General features: G+C 44.6%; 1 protein-coding gene across 3 annotated transcripts in view; it reads left to right on the forward strand.

Annotated features, from left to right (window-relative positions):
• LOC132825314 (myosin-11-like) overlaps window positions 1–21366 on the forward strand; it is a 189621-nt gene that overhangs the window by 57422 nt on the left and 110833 nt on the right. For all 3 annotated transcript variants that reach the window (XM_060840427.1, XM_060840428.1, XM_060840426.1), the window contains exon 4: window positions 12607–12634. In XM_060840427.1, coding sequence (XP_060696410.1) covers window positions 12607–12634 — 28 coding nt within the window. The remainder of the gene's footprint in view (window positions 1–12606; window positions 12635–21366) is intronic.

The raw sequence follows: 21366 nt of genomic DNA on the forward strand, positions 1-21366 counted from the left end.
GTCAGGCAGGGAGGAAGTGGTTAAACGAGGGAGCCGTGAAGTGTCAGAGGCTGAGGGGTGACCTTATCGAGGTTTACAAAATCATGAGGGGCATGGATAGGATAAATAGACAAGGTCTCTTCCCTGGCGTGGGGGAGTCCAGAACTAGAGAGCATAGGTTTAGGATGAGAGGGGAAAGATATAAAAGAGATCTAAGGGACAACATTTTCACACAGAGGGTGGTACGTGTGTGGAATGAGCTGCCAGAGAAAGTGGTCGAGGCTGGTACAATTACAACATTTAAGAGGCATTTGGATGGGTATATGAATAGGAAGGGTTTGGAGGGATATAGGCCGGGTGCTGGCAGGTGGGACTAGGTTGGGTTGGGATATCTGGTCGGCATGGACAGTTGGACCGAAGGGTCTATTCCCATGCTGTATATCTCTTTGAATCTATGACTCTAAATGACCTAGATGTGGGCGTGGAAGGATGGATTAGTAAATTTGCAGATGACACTAAGGTCAGTAAAGTTGTAAATAGTGCTGAAGGATGTTGTAGGTGACAGAGGGACATGGATAAGCTGCAGAACTGGGCCGAGAGGTGGCAAATGGAGTTTAATGCAGAAAAGTGTGAGGTGATTCACTTTGGAGAGGGTAACAGAAATACAGAGTACTGGGCTAATGGTAAGATTCTTGGTGGTGTAGATGAGCAGAGAGATCTCGATGTCCGTGTACATAGATCCCTTAAAGTTGCCACCCAGATTGATAGGGTTGTTAAGAAGGCATACATGTGTTAGCTTTTATTGGTAAAAGGATTGAGTTTTGGAGCCATGAGGTCATGTTGCAGCTGTACAAAACTCTGTTGTAGTCGCACTTGGAGTATTGTGTACAGTTCCGGTCACTGCTTTGTAGGAAGGATGTGAAAGTTTTGGAAAGGGTTCAGAGGAGATCTACTAGGATTTTGCCTGGTATGGAGGGAAGGTCTTACGAGGAAAGGCTGAGGGACTTGAGGTTGTTTTTGTTCTAGAGAAGGAGGTTGAGAGGTGACTTAATTGAGACATATCAGATAAACAGAGGGTTAGATAGGGTGGACAATGAGAGCCTTTTTTCTCGGATGGTGATGGCTAGCACGAGAGGGCATAGCTTTAAATTGAGGGGTGATAGATATAGGACAGAAATCAGAGGTAGTTTCTTTACTCAGAGAGTAGTAGGGGCGTGGAACACACTGCCTGCAACAGTAGTAGACTCACCAACTTTAAGGGCATTTAAATGGTCATTGGATAAACATATGGATGAAAATGGAATAGTGTAGGATAGATGGGCTTCAGATTCGTTCCACAGGTCGGCACAACATCGAGGGCCGAAGGGCCTCTACTGCACTGTAATGTTCTATGTTCTAAGTGTCCCAACAAACATTCGACTTGATACAGGGCTCAGAATAACAGCAGCTTATTATAATGTATGCAGAGTGTCACAAACCTGTCAAACAGTGGCTATAACTGATGTTCTTTCCTGTTTGCTGAAAATGTGTTGCTGGAAAAGCGCAGCAGGTCAGGTAGCATCCAAGGAACAGGAGAATCGACGTTTCGGGCCCGAACGGTCAATTTTCCTGCTCCTTGGATGCTGCCTGACCTTCTGCGCTTTTCCAGCAACACATTTTCAGTTCTGATCTCCAGCATCTGTAGTCCTCACTTTCTCCTAGAAGGTACTTTCCTGTTTACCCAGTAAAGGTGTGTATTGTTCTTACCAAATATTGGTCAGCTGTAGCAGTAAGGATTTATACAATCTTGAGTGTTATACTCAAAGTCACTGGTGTTCCAAAATTATTCATATCTGTATCCAACTGGATATATTTTATAACAATGTGTTCTTATTCTCCCGCTCCTTAGACTTCTCCCAGACACGTTGAACCAATCCCTAGCTAAAAGGCACAGACAGCCACAAAACCTTTTGCTGGAAAAGCTCAGCAGGTCTGGCAGCGTCTGTGGAGAGAAATCAGAGTTAACGTTTTGGTTCCGGTGACCTTTCCTCAGAGCAGGCAGACACAGCCAACTAACTGACTCCAATAAGATTATAAGATATAAGAGCAGATCAGGTGAATTGGCCATGATAAATTGCCCGTAGTGTTAGGTAAGGGGTAAATGTAGGGGAATGGGTGGGTTGCGCTTCGGCGGGTCGGTGTGGACTTGTTGGGCCGAAGGGCCTGTTTCCACACTGTAAGTAATCTAATCTAATCTAATCTAATCAGATGTAGGCCATTCAGCCCATCGAGTCTGCTCCACCATTCAAAGGGATCATGGCTGATCTGATCATCCTCGCTCTACTTTTTACCTTTGCCCCAATACCCCCAATTCCCTTCCTGATTAACAATCTGTCTACCTCAGCCTTGCATGTACTGAATGACCCAGCCTCGACAGCCCTGGGTGGTAAAGAATTCTACGGATTCACTCCCCTTTGATACCCTTCTGGTCCTGGACTCTCCCACAAGGGGATACTACCTCTCTGCGTCTACCCTGTCAGGTCTCTAACAATCTTTATGTTTCAATAAGGTCGTCTCTCGTTCTTCTAAATTCCAACAACCACAAACCCAATCTACCCAACCTTTCCCAGTCAAACAGTCCCTCCATACTCAGAAACAAAAACTGAAATTGCTGGAAAAGCACAGCAAGTCTGGCAGCATCTGTGGAGAGGAATCAGAGTTAACGTTTCAGGTCCGGTGACCCTTGCTGAGAACTTACTCTGTCCTCAGGATTAGTCTAGTGAACCTTTTCTGGACTGTCTCCAATGCCAGTCTATCTTTCCTTAGATAAAACTGTTCATGGTATTCTGACTAGTGCCTTATCACAACCTCTCAATCTTTATAGTCTTTCCCTTTGAAATAACCGCAGTATTCCAATTGCCTTCCCTATGATCTGTTGAATTCAGATTGCCAAATCCCTTTGTTCTGCAGCCTCTGGCCATCTTTCTACATTGATACAATATTCAGCTCCTATAACTGCTCTGCATAACCTTATGTTTCCCTGCATTACATTCCATCTGCCAAGTCTTGTCACTGCCAATGTGGTTAACACTCGGTGTGATGGCACGCCCTTTATCTGTTTTCCTCCTCTAGGTTAGTCCTTATTCCCACTTGCTGGAGAACTGTAGGTGATGGTCCACATTGATCTGACCTTTATTGCAATGTTGCACTCTAACCTGTTTACCCAATTTTAATCTATCCCACTTCAGCTGAAAGCAGGGTATCTTCCACTATCGCAACAGATCGGTCTGGACTAACTTTCAGCTGTTGCAGACTGAATAAACCTTGTGCCTGTTTTAACTCCATTTAAGGTAGTCATTGATTCCGAGTTATAGTAAATTGCCAATGCAAAACATTCAGGAGATAAACAGGAAACTAGAGGAATGTTTAAGCATTTATGGGCAGATCCCAGGGGAATACTTAGAGAAAGTTCCCAAGGCACAAAGCTCAGTGATAGAAGCTGCTCTTGGAAGCAACATTTTCTGAAGAGGCTGATTGTCTGCATCATACAGTGTGGAACCCTGGGTTACTGCCCAGCATTTGAAAATAATAGCACCAATTAAAAAGGAAGAGCAACATTTATTGCCAGTTGCGTGTCGAGGAGTAAGGTTGAGATAGGAAATGCTGGAAACTGCTGATTACGGCAGGAATTAACTCAACGCTGCCTGTATACAGAGGAAGTCATTAACATTTCGATAAATACAAATACAATCAAGGGATGGATTCTGACTGGTTTGTCGACTGCTCATTACTGCCCAAGAGGTCAGAGGCAATACAGTTTAGTTCCAAATTAGGAGATACAACCTTTGGTTAACATAGTGGATGCTGTTGGAAACTTTAAAAAACTGCAGCTTAGATCAAGATGCAGTCCGTCATTTCAAATTTAAATGGGACTTCAGCTTGGAGTCTCTGACTAGAAGCTGTACCTCAGGAAATCCCTCTCCCCCAGCCCTCCATCTCTTTGTCTTACTTTCCACCTTTAACACAGCTCCCTCCCCAGCACAGTGGTCATCTGATCTATAATCTCCTCATGTGGCTCAGTATTCTGCTATGCGTTACAATGTTACTGTGAACTGCTTCAGGTATTTTATTAAATAAAGTGATATGCATTATAGAGAGAGATGATTGGTGCTGGTTTAACCTAAGGGTCATTATAAGACCAGAGGAGAAAGTGAGGACTGCAGATGCTGGAGATCAGAGCTGAAAATGTGTTGCTGGAAAAGCGCAGCAGGTCAGGCAGCATCCAAGGAGCAGGAGAATCGACGTGCCCATTCCTGAAGAAGGGCTTATGCCCAAAACATCGAATCTCCTGTTCCTTGGATGCTGCCTGACCTGCTGCGCTTTTCCAGCAACACATTTTCAGCTCATTATAAGACCATAAGACATAGGAGTGGAAGTAAGGCCATTCGGCCCATCGAGTCCACTCTGCCATTCAATCATGACTGATGGGCATTTCAACTCCACTTACCCACATTCTCCCCGTAGCCCTTAACTCCTTGTGACATCAAGAATTTATCAATCTCTGCCTTGAAGACATTTAGTGTCCCGGCCTCCACTGCACTCTGCGGCAGTGAATTCCACAGGCCCACCACTCTCTGGCTGAAGAAATGTCTCCGCATTTCTGTTCTGAATTGACCCCCTCTAATTCTAAGGCTGTGTCCACGGGTCCTAGTCTCCTCGCCTAACGGAAACAATTTCCTAGCATCCACCCTTTCCAAGCCATGTATGCCTCAGGCAAGGGGAGAACTTGAGAAGGAGAGTCTTTTGTGGTGACCTCAGCCAGTGTGGGGATAGAACCCATGCTGTTGGGATTACTTACCAGCCAAATGAGCTAACCAACTTCACAAAGCGATGCTATCATACCTTACAGGTATAAATATAAGTTGTTGTTGACTGTCAACCCCATTGCTGTGGGTCAGGAGTCACATGTAGGCCAGACCGGGTAAGGATTGGCAGTTTCCTTCCCTAAAGGACATTAGTGACCCCGATGGGCTTTCCCCCAATAACCTACATTGAATTCACGGTCATCATTGACATTTAAATTTCAGATTTTTAAAAATTGAATTCAAATCCCACCAGCTGCCGTGGCAGGATTTGGACGGGGAGTCTCCTGAACATACCTGGGTGGGCAGTCCAGTGATGACGCCATGAGGTGGTGAGTGGGGTGGGGTGGGGGGATCTGGAATGCACTGCCTGGAGGGCAAGAAACCTTACAACTTTTAAAGAGAACTCGGAAGATCGTTCAGAATGTTACAACATTCAAGGCTGTGGGCCTGGTGTGGGAACGTGGGTCTGCTGTAGAGTTAGAATCATTTAGTCAGTGCTGACTCGATGGGCCTCTTCTGCGCTGTATGATTCTATGATTAAATATACTTCCTTGAAGAGTGGAATCTGCTCTTATCTGATTTCATTGCTGAATAAACAGGCTGCAAGACCAGCAGGGATGATCTGATACACAATGCTGCCCTCCTTTTTGTTCTGTTCTGCATGGCAGTGGAAGAGGAAGTCAGTGCTGGAAATGTTACTGCGTTGTTTATGCTGCTTACAATACCAGGCAGGACTGTAACATTAGGATTACCTCATTACCCCGACAGCAAGCACTCATTTTCAATCAGCAAAAACAAATTCTCAGCGATTCTGCAACTTGGGGCTGCCTGTCATTTTAATTCTCTGATTACCACCTCGAACTGGAGTTGGATTCGGTCCATCTGTTTTCAGAGGCAATCCATCAACTCGAGACATTGTGTTCTGTCAGGGGAGTATGTTGACCAGAGTTGACCCATCTCGTTGAATCATACTGCCCACACAGTCTCCGATTCTCTTGACCTGGTTTGACATTTCACTGGGGGGGGGTGAAGTTTCCAGATCTGTGCAAAAAAAAGCTGTGAAGATCAAGCTTGTGAGATCATTTCCCCCCCACACATTGTGTGATCCAGTTAATTCCGCCACTCAGTCAACCAATGGCTCATCAGGATCAGAAAGAGCCATAACATGTAACAAGCAAAATATCCTACTGATGGCAGGGGACACGTTTATTTATTTCAAAGTTGTCTGGGTCTAGTGAATTCTCTGCTGAAGTTCTTACTATAGACTGACTCAAAATCAAAACAGAGTCAGAGCAAAACCTGCAGAGAGGACTGGCCTTCAGGGGTTTTAATCTCTGTCTCCCAAACAGAAACACAAATTCAACCAGAACCCAGTCTCTCAGAAACATGAGTTAAAACGTTTCCCACTCCTTTCGCAGAGCTATAATAACCTTCTGACCAGAAATACTCTACCATCTGCTTTTGACCTTTTAAAGCTAGCTTTGAGAAACCAAGACATTTCAAGAATGGAAATACGTAATAATAATTGTTCAGTGTTATTTAAACAGTGCAATAATTACAAAACTCAAAGAATGTTGTTCATGAAAGGCTATAAAACCTGATTATCTTGGCTTGTGCTTTAAACATGTTCATTAAGGTTGATGCCATCTATGGGACTTTTCAAAGTGACAGGCAGGATTCGAGTCCATGCAGTGGGTCTGCAATATTCACCAAGTGAGTGCAAAAACGCACAGAATGGAGGAAAATAGAAATAAGTAATGACTGGGAGCTTGTACAGCTGTAAATTGGTCCAATATAGTTAGAATGATAAAATCCCTATGGTGTAGGAAGTGGCCATTTGGCCCATCAGCACTGACCCACTTGAAGAATCTAATATTCTACTGGCTGTCAGAGTCATCGGGTTTCACGGAGGGTCAGTCTCCTGCGAAGCTCAGCAAGTTTTCTCTCCACATCTCTCCAAACACATCTCATCAACTACACACCTTTCTCGCTCAATGCTCACTGTCTACTGCCACCCACCGTGTCCAGGACAGATGGGAAATCCCCAGGGTAGCCCACCGTCCTGGAAAGGTTAAAACCAAAAAAACTGTGGATGCTGTAAATCAGAAACAAAAGCAGAAGTTGCTGGAAAAGCTCAGCGGGTCTGGGAGCGTCTGCAGAGAGAAATCAGAGTTAACATTTTGGATCCTGTGACCCTTCCTCAGAACTCGACCTGAAACATTAACTCTGATTTCTCTCCGCAGATGCTGCCAGACCAGCTGAGCTTTTCCAGCAATTCCTATTGTTGATCTTGATGAGGTTGTTGTGGACCAGCACTGTCAGTGCGGAGTTTCCTGACATTTCCTTCAACATGGTCAAGAGGGATAGATTGGAGTTCATCTTGGAGACAGGAATGTGGAGCCACATTTAAATAGTGAGGTGTAGTTCCACCTTCAAGCGACCAGATAAAACTGCAACAGTGTAGCCGGTTAATTTTGGCCAGCATTTGATTTCTGTGAAAGTAGCACCAGCAGACTCTGGGGGATTTAGGAAGGTTGGAAAGCAGGTGACTGTGAGCTAATGAACATTTCTGAACGGTTTCAGGTTAGGGGGTGAGGAAACCTCCATGAGCCCTCAGTTCCCAGCCCCAGTGACTGGGCCCCATGGGAAGGCAGTGGTGTAATGTTAATGGTTACAGTTAGCAGTGAGAATACGCAATTCATTGGAGTTCCAGGCTAGTGAGCATATAGGTTCAAATCCCATCATGACAGATGGTGACATTTGAATCTGTGTTAACTGGAACTACAAATAAATGCAACCATGTTGGGAAACCAATCTTGTTCCCTCATGTCCTCTTACCTGGACTGGCCTACATGTGGCTCCAGACCCATACTGATGTTATTGACTTCCACCTGCCCTCTGAAATGGCCTAGCCAGCTATTTCACGTTGCCCTTAGGCAATAATTGTTAGCCCACGTCCCGTGCAGGAATTCTTAGGACATCGCCCGACGAAGCTCTCTCGCATTCAGCAGGACAGCATTCACAATTGTCATTGTTGTGAAAGAGACAGAGACACCCCAAAAGAGCCATGAGTATATTGAGTAAAACAAGCTTCAGACTTCCAATTATTGGTGCTTACAGTCAGGATTCATGTGGTGCTGTGGTAGTGGCCCTACCTTGTGCCCAGGAGGTCTGGGTTCCTGTCCCACCCATGCTGAAGATATATTGTAACATGCCAAAAGAGATGGGTTACAAGGCATACAACGGTGGTGTCATCTCTTTGTCGGGCTCTACATTGAAACGATGCACCAGCTCATTGTGTGTTTAAAATGAACACCCTGTGCATTACAAACAGGAGTTTTTATCTGTACTTAAACAATAATCCTTCCAGCTAATTACCTCACAAGTCACATGACACCAGGTTACAGTCCAACAATTTATTTGAAATCACAAGCTTTCGGAGCGCTGCCCTTCTGTCACCTGATGAAAGAGCATTGCTCTGAAAGCTTGTGATTCCAAATAAACCTATTGGACTCTAACCTGGTGTCATGTGACTTCAGACTTTCCACCCCAGCCCAACACTGGCACAGCCACAGCTGATTATGGTAATAGTTTGGTATCATTCATTACCAGAAACAGTAGAGGGATGCTGGAATGGGACAGACATACAGTGCACAGACCCCAACCATTTCACACAACAAACTCAGAAAACCAAACCGTGTAACTTTGAAATCAAATGGAAAACCAATTTGAGTGATGTCCCTAATCAGCTGCTACGAGTCTGATGTACTTTGTTTAAACTGATTTTAAGTTTAAAGTACCACCAACGCTGAAAATTGCAAGCTCTATATTTTGTCTGAGCTTAAACTATTCATGACATTTCTCTTCCCCTTTCTGCTGGTGAATTGCTGTTGTTTCCCATGCAACTGACCAGAAACTCTCAGGAAATTCACTCATGCCTGCTTTAATATCAGCTAATCTTTGCTGAAATAAACAAAAGCACAATCAGTCACTAAGTTTAAAGATTTATTTGATAAGCCGCCATGATAGTCACGTCTGCTGCTGGGCAAAGAAACACACACACTTACACAACACGCACACACACTCACACTCACACACATACACACTCACTCACACGCACACCCACAAACACTCACCCACACACACGCACACCCACAAACACTCACACACATACACACACACTCACACTTACACACGCACACACACACACTCACACTTACACACGCACACACACTCACTTACACTCACACACATGCACACACTCTCACACACACACACGCACACACACACACGCACACACACACTCACAAACACACACACACACTCACTCATACACTCACTCTCACTCACACATGCACACACACACACACTCACACACACACACACTCACAAACACTCACTCATGCACACACACTCACACTCATACACACATGCGCACACACACTCACACATGCACACACACACTCTCATACACACATGCGCACACACACACACACTCTCATACACACACACACTCACAAACACTCACACACTCACTCACACATGCACACACACTCTCAGTCTCATACACACATGCACACACACACTCACAAACACTCACACACATGCACACACACACTCACAAACACTCACACACACACTCACACATGCACACACACACTCTCATACAATCACACTCACACTCACACATGCACACTCACACTCACACATGCACACACACACAAACACTCACACACGCACTGACTCACACACTCATATACACACACACTCAATCACACACACACTCATACACACACATGCACATTCACACACACATGCACATTCACACACTCATACACGAACATACACTCATACACGCACACACACACACACAAACACTCACACACGCACACACACTCATACATGCACACACTCAATCACACACACATGCATTCATACACACACACATTCACACACTCATACACGCACACACTCGCACACACACACTCACTCACACACTCACAAACACTTTCATACTCATACATACACATTCACACACTCATACATGCACACACTCACACATGCACACACTCACAAACACACATACATTCACACTCACTCATATACTCACACACTCACTCACAAACACACACACACTCACACACACTTACACTCACTCACAAACACACACAAACACACTCACTTTCACATACTCACACACAAACTCATATGCGCGCACACACACACACCTATACTCACACACACGCTCTCACACGTACACACATTCACACACACACGTATACACACACAAATACACTCACTTTCACACGTACAAACATATACACACACAAGCTCACATGCACACACACATTCACATATACACACTCACTCATAGTCACACACACACTTTCACACACATTCACACACACACTCACAAACTCTCTCCCACACACAGGCATGCTCATATTCACACAATCACTCACATACACACACACCCACACACATACACACACCCACTCACACTCTCATATTCACAAGCATACTGACACACACACTTTCGCACACACACTCACACACTCGTATTCACATGCACTCACTCACATATGCACACCTACACACACATTCACACAGAGACATACATTCACAATACATTTGCACACACACATTCACACTCACTTTTCCACACACTCACACACATTCTCACACACACAATCATGCTCATACTCACACAACCCACACATACACACACACACTCTCTTGCACACTCACTCTCTCAGTCATATACGCACACTGGTTGTCTTACACTCATACGCTCTCACACGCAGACAGAAACACACACTCTGTCTCTCTCACACTCATACATTCTCTCTCCCACACTCACAGAGTCTCTCTCTCACTCTCACCCACACACTCACTTACTCCTTAAGCTGTGCACCATAACATCCATCATTCTACAGCAAACCAGGTCTTGGGATTTGCCAATCCTAAAAGGATACAGAAATGTACAACCTTTACACCCAGCCTTCCACAATCGCACAACATCCACCCTGTGAAGGATAGCGGGGATGCCACATTAATAACCGAATCAGCCTCATGTACATAACATTAAATGTGAGGGTGACATTGCAGGTTGAGAGCAGCTGCACGAGAATGAGGACGGAGTAATGAGCAGCTCATTGGGCACTGTCCCCAGTGGCCTCTTCCCATTACTTGAACAAAAAGGAAAACCAAATCCAATAGGTGACAATCTGCCAGCCCTTGATCAGACCACTTTTCTCTAAAGCTTCCATAGACAATCTTCATTCTCATTATATCCAGATGACCTTGTGTTTAAATGACTTATCGCACATTTTAAAAGATTTTCTTTTGATTAAACCGATGTGTTCTGATAAAACGAGACAAATTCATGGTCCCTACAGCCAGGAAAGTCACAAACTGGTGTTCTGTAGCATTGTTTCTCTCTACAAATGCTGCCAGACCTGTTGAGTTTCCCCTGCAATTTCTGCTTTTGTTTCAGATCTCCAGCATCCACAGTTCTTCAGAAGTAACCGTGTTAATGGATGTAGGTTTGCTCACTGAGCTGGAAGGTTCATTCCCAGATGTTTTGTCACCCTACTAGGTAACATTTTCAGTGAGCCTCCGGATGAAGCATTGCTGATGATTCCTGCTTTCTATTTATATGTTTGGGTTACTTTGGGTTGGTGATGTCATTTCCTGTTGTGTGAAGAAGCCCAGACATATAAATAGAAAGCAGGAATCATCAGCAATGCTGCATCCAGAGGCTCAGTGAAGATGTTACCTAGTAGGGTGACAGAACATCTGGAAATGAACCTTCCAGCTCAGTGAGCAAACCTACATACGGAACCTCAACCTGAGCTACAAATCTTCTCAAAACTCACTAACTGTATTAATTGAATACTGGCAGTATCTGTCTCTCTGAAGACATTTTTCATCTTAAGACGTCCAATCCATCAGTTAACTCAACCAATGTTTATATGTTATCCAATCAATGTGTTCAGCGATGTTATTACACACCTCTGGAAAAAGCAAGACTTGAATTTGGGTCACTTATCTTAAAGGTGGAGACACTACCACTATCCCATCCTGCATGCACGCAAACACGCAACACATGCAACACACACACACACACAGACACACACACACACAGACACACACACACACACGGAACTCACTGAAGTCAATTCCAATGAGGTGGATGTCACCAGAGAGAAATTAGAGATTTATTTTGATTCTTGAGGTATGGGTAACATTGATGAAGCCACATTTATTGCCCATCTATAATTGCACTGAGGCTTTAACATTGCAAATGCAATCAGCTTGGCTTGCTCAGTCATATTAAGTATTTGATTAGAAACAAAACAAGATGCTAAAGTGTTAAAATGAATTATAGTCAATTCAGTCAAAATGTTAAAGTTTTCATTTGGTGAGACTCCCTTGTTAAGAAAAGAATAAATGAATAAAAGGAGGGATTTTGAAATTAAGTTTATGTTATTTATGAGATTCAGTGCATCGTTGAGTGATTAATCAGTGACTCTTTCATAACGTTTCTCAGGTGTGTTCGAGGTTACTTGGCAACTTAAACGATGTATCCTCGAGAGGAATACATCCAATCTCAGGATTTGTTTTAATTTATTATTTTACAGATTATTTTTTTAAATAATTTAATGATTTAATATTCATTTAAATTATTTTACGACTTAATAATATTATTTTATAAGTTACGTCACCTTATTTTACCTAGTTTTATTTTAATTTTTTTCACTCATTTTACATTTCTTAACAGATCGTGAAGACCAGTCCATTCTGTGCACGTGAGTAAAGGCCTTTCACTTTCACCTGTCTGGAAATTTACCATTTCTTTCCCCTGACTGTATTTAAAATAAGTTTGGCTTAATGTTGCTCCTTTTCAATTTACTTCGAGGGTGGGATTCTCTGCCACAGAAAGCTGTTGAGTTCAAAACATTGAATGTTTTCATCAAGGATTTGATGTTGTTCCTGAGGCCAAAAGATCAAAGGGTGTGGGACAGAAAGTGGGAGACTGAGTTGAATGATCAGCCTGGATAGGAATCAATGGTGGAGTGGGCTCGAAGGGCCGAATGGCCTACAGCCGCTCCTGTTTTCTACGTTCCTCTGAACTGGAATACAAAGTGAGCCTCAGGAAATGCAAATGCTCGCTGTTGGAACACTTTGCCTGCATTCTATGGCCTACATTCTGATATTATTTACATTGTTTTAAGAACATTTTCATAAAATTGATGAAACGCATTGCACCAATTGTCGAATGCCCCAGATTCTAAGCCCCCCCCCCCGACCCCTTGTTGCTGCTCCCCTCTCCATCTGCTAAACCCCTAGGCGCTGGCATTCCCTTCCCAAACCTCTCGATCGTCCTCTCCGTCTTTAAGTTACTCCATCAGACCTAATCCTTCCAGCAAGCTTATAGACACTTGTCCTGATATCATCTTCTACCAGATGGTGCCGGATCCAATCTGATAATGTTCCTGTGAAATGTTTCGGGATGTTTTACTCTGTTGAGGACACTTGCCTGGATTTTCTGACCAGCCATTTCACATTATTCAAGTGTAGGTGGGAGGTGTGCATCGGGACCCTGTGGAATCCCCATCACACCAGACTTTGAAGCCACTGGGCAATTCCCCTCCATTTGGAAGCCTCCGGAAAGTCTCCATTTTAAATCAGAGAATTCAGAGATTTCCAATGATATTAGACCATAAGAAAAAGGGGCAGAATAAGGCCATTCAGCCCATCAAGTCTGCTGCACCGTTTGATCTTGGCTGATATGTTTCCAAACCCATTCTCCTGCCTTCTCCCCATAACCCTGGAGCCCCCTTACTAATCAAGACCCTACCTATCTCTGTCTCAAATACACTCAGTGGCGTGGCCTCCACAGCTCTCTGCGCAATGAGTTCCACAGATTCCCCACCCTCTGGCTGAAGAAACTCCTCCTCATCTCAGTTATAAAGGGTCGTCCCTTCACTCTGAGGCTGTGCCCTCGAGAAAATACCTTCTCCACATCCTCTCTATCCACGTCCCTCAGTATTCTGTCAGTTTCAATCAGATCGCCCCCGCCCTCCCCACATCCTTCTAAACTCCATCGAGTACAGACCCAGAGTTCTCAACCACTCCTCATGTGAGTAACCCTTCATCCTCGAGGTCATTCTTGTAAACCCCCTCTGGACCCCCTGCAAAGCTAGAACATCCTTCCTTAGATACGGGGCCCAAAACACAATGTTCCTAATGCAGTCTGACCAGAGCCTTATACAAACTCAGCAGTACATCCCTGCTCTTGTATTCTCACCCTCTTGAAATGAATGATAACATTGTGGAGGCAATAGACAATAGGTGCAGGAGTAGGCCATTCTGCCCTTTGAGCCTGCACCACCATTCAATATGATCATGGTTTACCATCCTCAATCAGTATCCTGTTCCTGCCTTATCTCCATAACCCTTGATCCCACTATCCTTGAGAGCTCTATCCAACTCTTTCTTAAACGAATCCAGAGACTGTGGCTCCACTGCCCTCTGGGGCAGAGCATTCCACACAGCCACCACTCTCTGGGTGAAGAAGTTTCTCCTCATCTCTGTCCTAAGTGGCCTACCCCTTATTTTTAAGCTGTGTCCTCTGGTTCAGGACTCACCCATCAGCAGAAACATGTTTCCTGCCTCCAGAATGTCATAACCAGGTGGCCATAACCACCTGATGAAGGAGCAACAGTCCAAAGCTAGTGCTTCCAAATAAAGCTGTTGGACTATAACTGGTGTAGTGTGATTTCTAACTTTGTACACCCCAGTCCAACACCGGCATCTCCAAATTATAACATTGCATTTGCCTTCCTAACTGCCAAATGAACCTGCAGGTTAACCTGAAGAGAACTCAAACCAGGATTCCCAAATCCCTTTGTACTTCAGATTTCCAAAGCCTTTCCCCATTTAGAAAACAGCCTGTGCCTCTATCCTTCCTCCCAAAGTGCATCCCCTCACCCTTTCCCACACTGTGTTCCATCTGCCCCTTCTTTCCCCACTCTCCTATCCTGTCCAAGTCCTCCTGCAGCCTCCCCACTTCCACCTCACCTACCTGTCCCTCCATCTACCTTTGTGTCACCTGCATTTTCCAGTCCTCTGGACCCTCCCCCCTCTCTGACGCCAGTGATTCCTGAAAGATCACCACCAATGTCTCTACAATCTCCTCAGCCATCTCCTTCAGAACTCTGGGCTGTAGTCCATCTGGCCCAGGTGATGTATCCACCTTCAAACCTTTCACCTTCCCCAGCACCTTTTCCCTCTTATTGCTTATTTTAGTTATCCTCTGGTGGTTTTTAAAGGCTTCCCAATCTTCTAGTTTCCCACTAACCCTCACCACATTGAACGCTGATTTTATGCTGTCCCTGACTTCCTGGGTCAGCCATGGTTACCTTGTCCTCCCCTTTGTATGGTTCTTCTTCCTTGGGATGAGTTTCTGGTCCACCCGTACAGGGTCTACACCTTCCAACTCTATCTCACTCCTGCTATTGATTTAATTCCATTTCTTTTGAATAAGGTAACCCTACCCTTTCGATAGGATGTGTATCCTTGGATATTTCATTCCCAGTCCTGATCCCCTTGCAGCCCTGTCTCTGTGATACCCACAGCATCATAGCTGCTCATTTCAATCATGCTACAAGCTCACTTACCTTGTTCTGTTCACTGTGTATAATGAAGTACAATACCTTACATCCTGCATGGACTGCTCCTCTTCTCATAGTTGTCCCCTTTATCTGCTGTGCCTGAAGTTTGATTTCTTTCCAGACGGTCTGTCCTATTACACGTCCTTTAATAACCTCTGCTGCGCCACCCCCCTTTCACTTTTTCCATGCAATTGAACCTACCACTCCCCATGCCACACCAATGCCAACCCAAGTAACCTAATGTCCTCTACACATCTCAAATGGTCCCTCATATTCCCATGACAACTTAGTGCTACCTCCACCCATCACCCATTTCCCCTCCACCTACCCACCTCACTCACTGAGTCTCTACAAATCCCTGGGCACATGTTAATAGTTCCCATAGTTCAGCTAATGAGATTTTCACATTGCATTTTATTTCTTAAGACACAGTTCAATGCTGACTGACATGTCTTGACCATTTTTGACAGGTTGGGCAGTTTATGAACCTGTCAATCTTCTCCACTGTCAACAGTTCCAAAGGGCTTCCGATTCCTGGAAGGGATCTTTAATACCTCACCCCGATCCCCAAATGGTATCTGACACCACCCCATCCTCTCACATCCCTCACCCCATGGTATCCTGGCACCATATCTCACCTGCCCAGAAGCAATGCATTGGCAACTGGCCTGATCTTATCTGGTCTATTCTCCACATTCCAGACTCCATACTCCAGAGATTCCAAAATTCCACATTAGTGGAAGCAGGAGGATAATTGCCCCAGGGACCCATCCATGTACAAACTACACACTGACCCCCCCCCCCCCTTCCCCTAAACACCAAATCCCACGCCTGATAAAAACTGAAAATACTGCATTCAGGGGTGGGACTTGGGATTCTCTGTGTTTTCCAACATTTTCACAACAATGGAGATGGTCTCAGTCATTGGGAAGATCAAGGCTCTGATTTTGTGGATGGAAACATTGGTGGTTATACAAACCCCACCTGGTTCATCAATGTCGTTCAGGGGAAGGAAATCTGCCATCCTCACCTGGTCTGGCCCACATGTGACTCCAGACACACAGCCTTCAGAAATCAATTCAAGGGTAGTTAGAATCATACATTACAGGAGAGATCCTTCAGCCCATCGAGTCTGTACTGTCAACAGAGGATAAAGAGCAACAGAGGATAACTGGAAAGGCAATAAGCAGAGAAAAGATGAGGTACGAAGGCAAACTGGCCAAAAATGTAAAGGAGGATAGTAAAAGCTTTTTTAGGTACGTGAAAAGAAAACAAATTGGTTAAGACTAAAATTGGGCCCTTGAAGACAGAAACGGGTGAATTTATTATGGGGAACAAGGAAATGGCAAAAGAGTTGAATAGGTATTTTGGATCTGTCTTCACTGGGGAAGACATAAGCAATCCCCCAGATGTAATAGTGGCTGCAGGGCCTCGGGTAATGGATGAATTGAAGGGAATTTATATTAGGCAGGAAATGGTGTTGGATAGACTGTTAGGTCTGAAGGTTGATAAGTCCCTGGGACCTGATGGTCAACATCCCAGGGTACTGAAGGAGGTGGCTCAGGAAATCGGGGATGATTATTTTCCAGAGTTCGATAGATTCGGGATCAGTTCCTGTGGATTGGAGGGTGGCTAATGTTGTCTCACTTTTTAAGAAAGGGAGGAGAGAGGAAACAGGGAATTATAGACCAATTAGCCTGACGTCAGTGGTGGGAAAGATGCTACAGTCAATTATAAAAGATGAAATTGTGACTCATTTGCATAGCAGTAACAGGATAGGTCAGAGTCAGCATGGATTTACAAAGGGGAAATCATGCTTGATTAATCTTCTGGAATTTTTTGAGGTTGTAACTATGAAGATGGATAAGGGAGAGCCAGTGGCTGTAGTGTACCTGGACTTTCAGAAAGCCTTTGGTAAAGTTCCACATAGGAGATTAGTGAGCAAAACTAGGGCACATGGTATTGGGGGCAAAATACTGACTTGGATTGAAAATTAGCTGGCTGACAGGAAACAAAGAGTAGTGACAAACGGGTCCATTTCGGAATGGCAGGTGGTGACCAGTGGGGTACCGCAAGGTTCAGTGCTGGGACCGCAGCTGTTTACAATATACATCAATGATATAGATGAAGGTATTAAAAGTAATATTATCAAATTTGCTGATGACACAAAGCTGGGTTGCAGGGTGAAATGTGAGGAAGATATTATGATAATACAGGGTGACTTGGACAGAACATAGAAACATAGAACATAGAAAAATACAGCGCAGTACAGGCCCTTTGGCCCTCGATGTTGCGCCGACCGAAGCCTACCTAACCTACACTAGCCCAATAACCTCCATATGCTTATCCAATGCCCGCTTAAATGACCATAAAGAGGGAGAGTCCACCACTGCTACTGGCAGGGCATTCCATGAACTCACAACCCGCTGAGTAAAGAATCTACCCCTAACATCTGTCCTATACCTACGACCCCTTTATTTAAAGCTGTGGCCCCTAGTAACAGCTGACTCCATTAGTGGAAAAAGGTTCTCACTGTCAACCCTATCTAAACCCTTAATCATCTTGTACACCTCTATCAAATCTCCCCTAAACCTTCTTTTCTCCAATGAGAACAGCCCCAAGTGCCTCAGCCTTTCCTCATACGATCTTCCTACCATACCAGGCAACATCCTGGTAAACCTCCTCTGCACTCATTCCAATGCCTCCACATCCTTCCTATAGAATGGCGACCAAAACTGCACACAATACTCCAGATGTGGCCGCACCAGAGTCTTATACAACTGCAACATGACCTCAGGACTCCGGAACGCAATTCCTCTACCAATAAAAGCCAGTATGCCATATGCCTTCCTCACAGCACTATTTACCTGGGTGGCAACTTTCAGAGATCTGTGTACATGGACACAAAGATCCCTCTGCACATCCACACTACCAAGTAGTCTACCATTAGCCCAGTAATCCATCTTCTTGTTACTCCTCCCAAAGTGAATGACTTCACACTTAGCTACATTGAACTCCATTTGCCACCTTTCTTCCCAGCTCTGTAGCTTATCTATATCCCGCTGTAACCTACCACTTCCTTCCTCACTATCCACAACTCCACCGACTTTCGTGTCATCCGCAAACTTGCTCACCCAGCCTTCAAGCCCCTCCTCTAGGTCATTTATAAAAATGACAAACAGCAATGGTCCCAAAACAGATCCCTGTGGTACACCGCTAGTAACTGCACTCCAAGATGAACCTATACCATCAACTACTACCCTCTGTCTCCTTCCAGCCAGCCAATTCCTAATCCAAACCTCTAATGCACCCTCAATGCCATACCTCCGAAGTTTTTGCATTAGCCTACCATGGGGTACCTTATCGAATGCCTTGCTAAAATCCATATACACCACATCTACTGCTTTACCCTCGTCCACTTCCTTGGTCACCTTCTCAAAGAACTCAATAAGGTTTGTGAGGCACGACCTGCCCTTCACAAAACCATGCTGACTATCCTTGATCACATTATTCTATCCAGATGTTCATAAATCCTATCCATTACAATTCTCTCTAAGACTTTGCCAACAACAGAAGTGAGACTCACTGGCCTATAGTTACTAGGGCTATCCCTACTCCCCTTCTTGAACAAGGGGACCACATTCGCTATCCCCCAGTCTTCTAGCACTATTCCCGTAGACAACGATGACATAAAAATCAAGGCCAATGGCTCCGCTATCTCCTCCCTAGCTTCCCAGAGGATCCTAGGATAAATGCCATCAGGCCCAGGGGACTTATCTATTTTCATCCTTTCCAATATTCCCCAGAACCTCTTCCCTACATACCTCAAGGCCATCCATTCTAATCACTTGTGACTCAATATTCACATCAGCAACAGTGTCCTGTTCCTGAGTGAATACTGATGAAAAGTATTGATTTAGTGTCTCTCCAATCTCCTCCGCCTCCACGCACAACTTCCCACTACTATCCTTGACTGGACCGATACCTACCCTAGTCATCCTTTTATTCCTGACATACCGATAGAAAGTCTTTGGGTTTTCCCTAATCCTACCAACTAAGGACTATTCATGTCCCCTTCTCGCTGCTCTTAGCTCTCTCTTTAGATCCTTCCTGGCTACCTTATAACTCTCAATCGCCCCAACTGAACCTTCACGCCTCATCTTTACATAGGCCGCCCTCTTCCCTTTCACAAGGGATTCCAATTCCTTATTAAACCACGGCTCCCTCACAAGACCCTTTACTCCCTGCCTGACTGGTACATACTTATCAAGGACACCCATTAGCTGTTCCTTGAACAATCTCCACATATCATTTGTGCTCTTCCCTTGAAGCCTATTTTTCCAATCCACGCATCCTAAGTCACGCCTCACCGCATCATAATTTCCCTGCCCCCAGCTATAACTCTTGCCCTGCTAGGCTAGGTGAGTGGACAGATGCATGGCAAATGTAGTTTAATGCGGATAAATGTGTGGTTATCCACTTTGGTGGCAAGAACTGGAAGGCAGATTACTACCTAAATGGAGTCAAGTTAGGTAAAGGGGCAGTACAATGAGATCTAGGTGTTCTTGTACATCAGTCAATGAAAGCAAGTATGCAGGTACAGCAGGTAGTGAAGAAAGCTAACAGCATGCTGGCCTTCATAACAAGAGGAATTGAGTATAGAAACAAAGGTCCTTCTGCAGCTGTACAGGGCCCTGGTGAGACCGCACCTGGAATATTGTGTGTAGTTTTGGTCTCCAAATTTGAGGAAGGACATTCTGGCTATTGAGGGAGTACAGCAGAGGTTCACGAGGTCAGTTCCCGGAATGGTGGGACTATCATATGTTGAAAGATTGGAGCGACTGGGCTTGTATATACTTGAGTTTAGAAGGATGAGAGGGGATCTAATTGAGATTATTAAAGGATTGGACACTCTGGAGGCAGGAAGCATGTTTCCGCTGATGGGTGAGTCCATAACCAGAGGACACAGTTTAAAAATAAGGGGTAGGCCATTTAGAACAGAGTTGAGGAGAAACTTCTTCACCCAGAGTGTGGTGGGTGTGTGGAATGCTCTGCCCCAGAAGGCAGTGGAGGCCAAGTCTCTAGATACTTTCAAGAAAGAGTTGGATAGAACTCTTAAGGACAGTGGAATCAAGGGTTATGGGGATAAGGCAGGAGCAGGATACTGATTGTGGATGATCAACCATGATCATAATGAATGGTGATGCTGGTTCGAAGGGCTGAATGGCCTACTCTTGCACCTATTGGCTATTGTATATTGCCAATTGTCAAAAATACACTCATTCCTACACTAATCCCACTTTCCCACACAAGGCCCATCGTCTTGATGTTACTCAACTTCAAGTAACTTGAAGTGCTCATCCAAGAACCTTTTAAAGGTTGTGAGGTTTCCCAACTCAACTCATCTCCCAGGCAGTGCAATCCAGACTCTCGCCCTCTGTGGGTGAAACACCTTTTCCTCAAATACCCTCTCTCAACAAGAAGTCACATGAAACCAGGTTATAGTCCAACAAGTTTACTTAAGATGTGGAGGAGCCAGTGTTGGACTGGGGTGGACCAAGTTAAAAATCACACAACACCAGGTTATAGTCCAACAGGTTTAATTGGAAGCACTAGCTTTCAGAGTGCCACTCCTTCATCAAGTGGTTGCGAGGTAGGATCAAAAGACACAGAATTTATAGCAAAAGATTGTAGTGTCATGCAAGTAAAAAGACATACTGAATACACCGAGATTGCTGTTTAAGTCTTTCATCGCTTAGAATGGGTTAAATGAAAGACTTAACAGCAATCTAGGTGTGTTCAATATATCATTTCAGTTATAGAATCATAGAGATGTACAGCACGGAAACAGACCCTTCGGTCCA

This window comes from Hemiscyllium ocellatum, chromosome 20, assembly GCF_020745735.1.
Source record: "Hemiscyllium ocellatum isolate sHemOce1 chromosome 20, sHemOce1.pat.X.cur, whole genome shotgun sequence".
Taxonomy (NCBI): Eukaryota; Metazoa; Chordata; class Chondrichthyes; order Orectolobiformes; family Hemiscylliidae; genus Hemiscyllium; species Hemiscyllium ocellatum.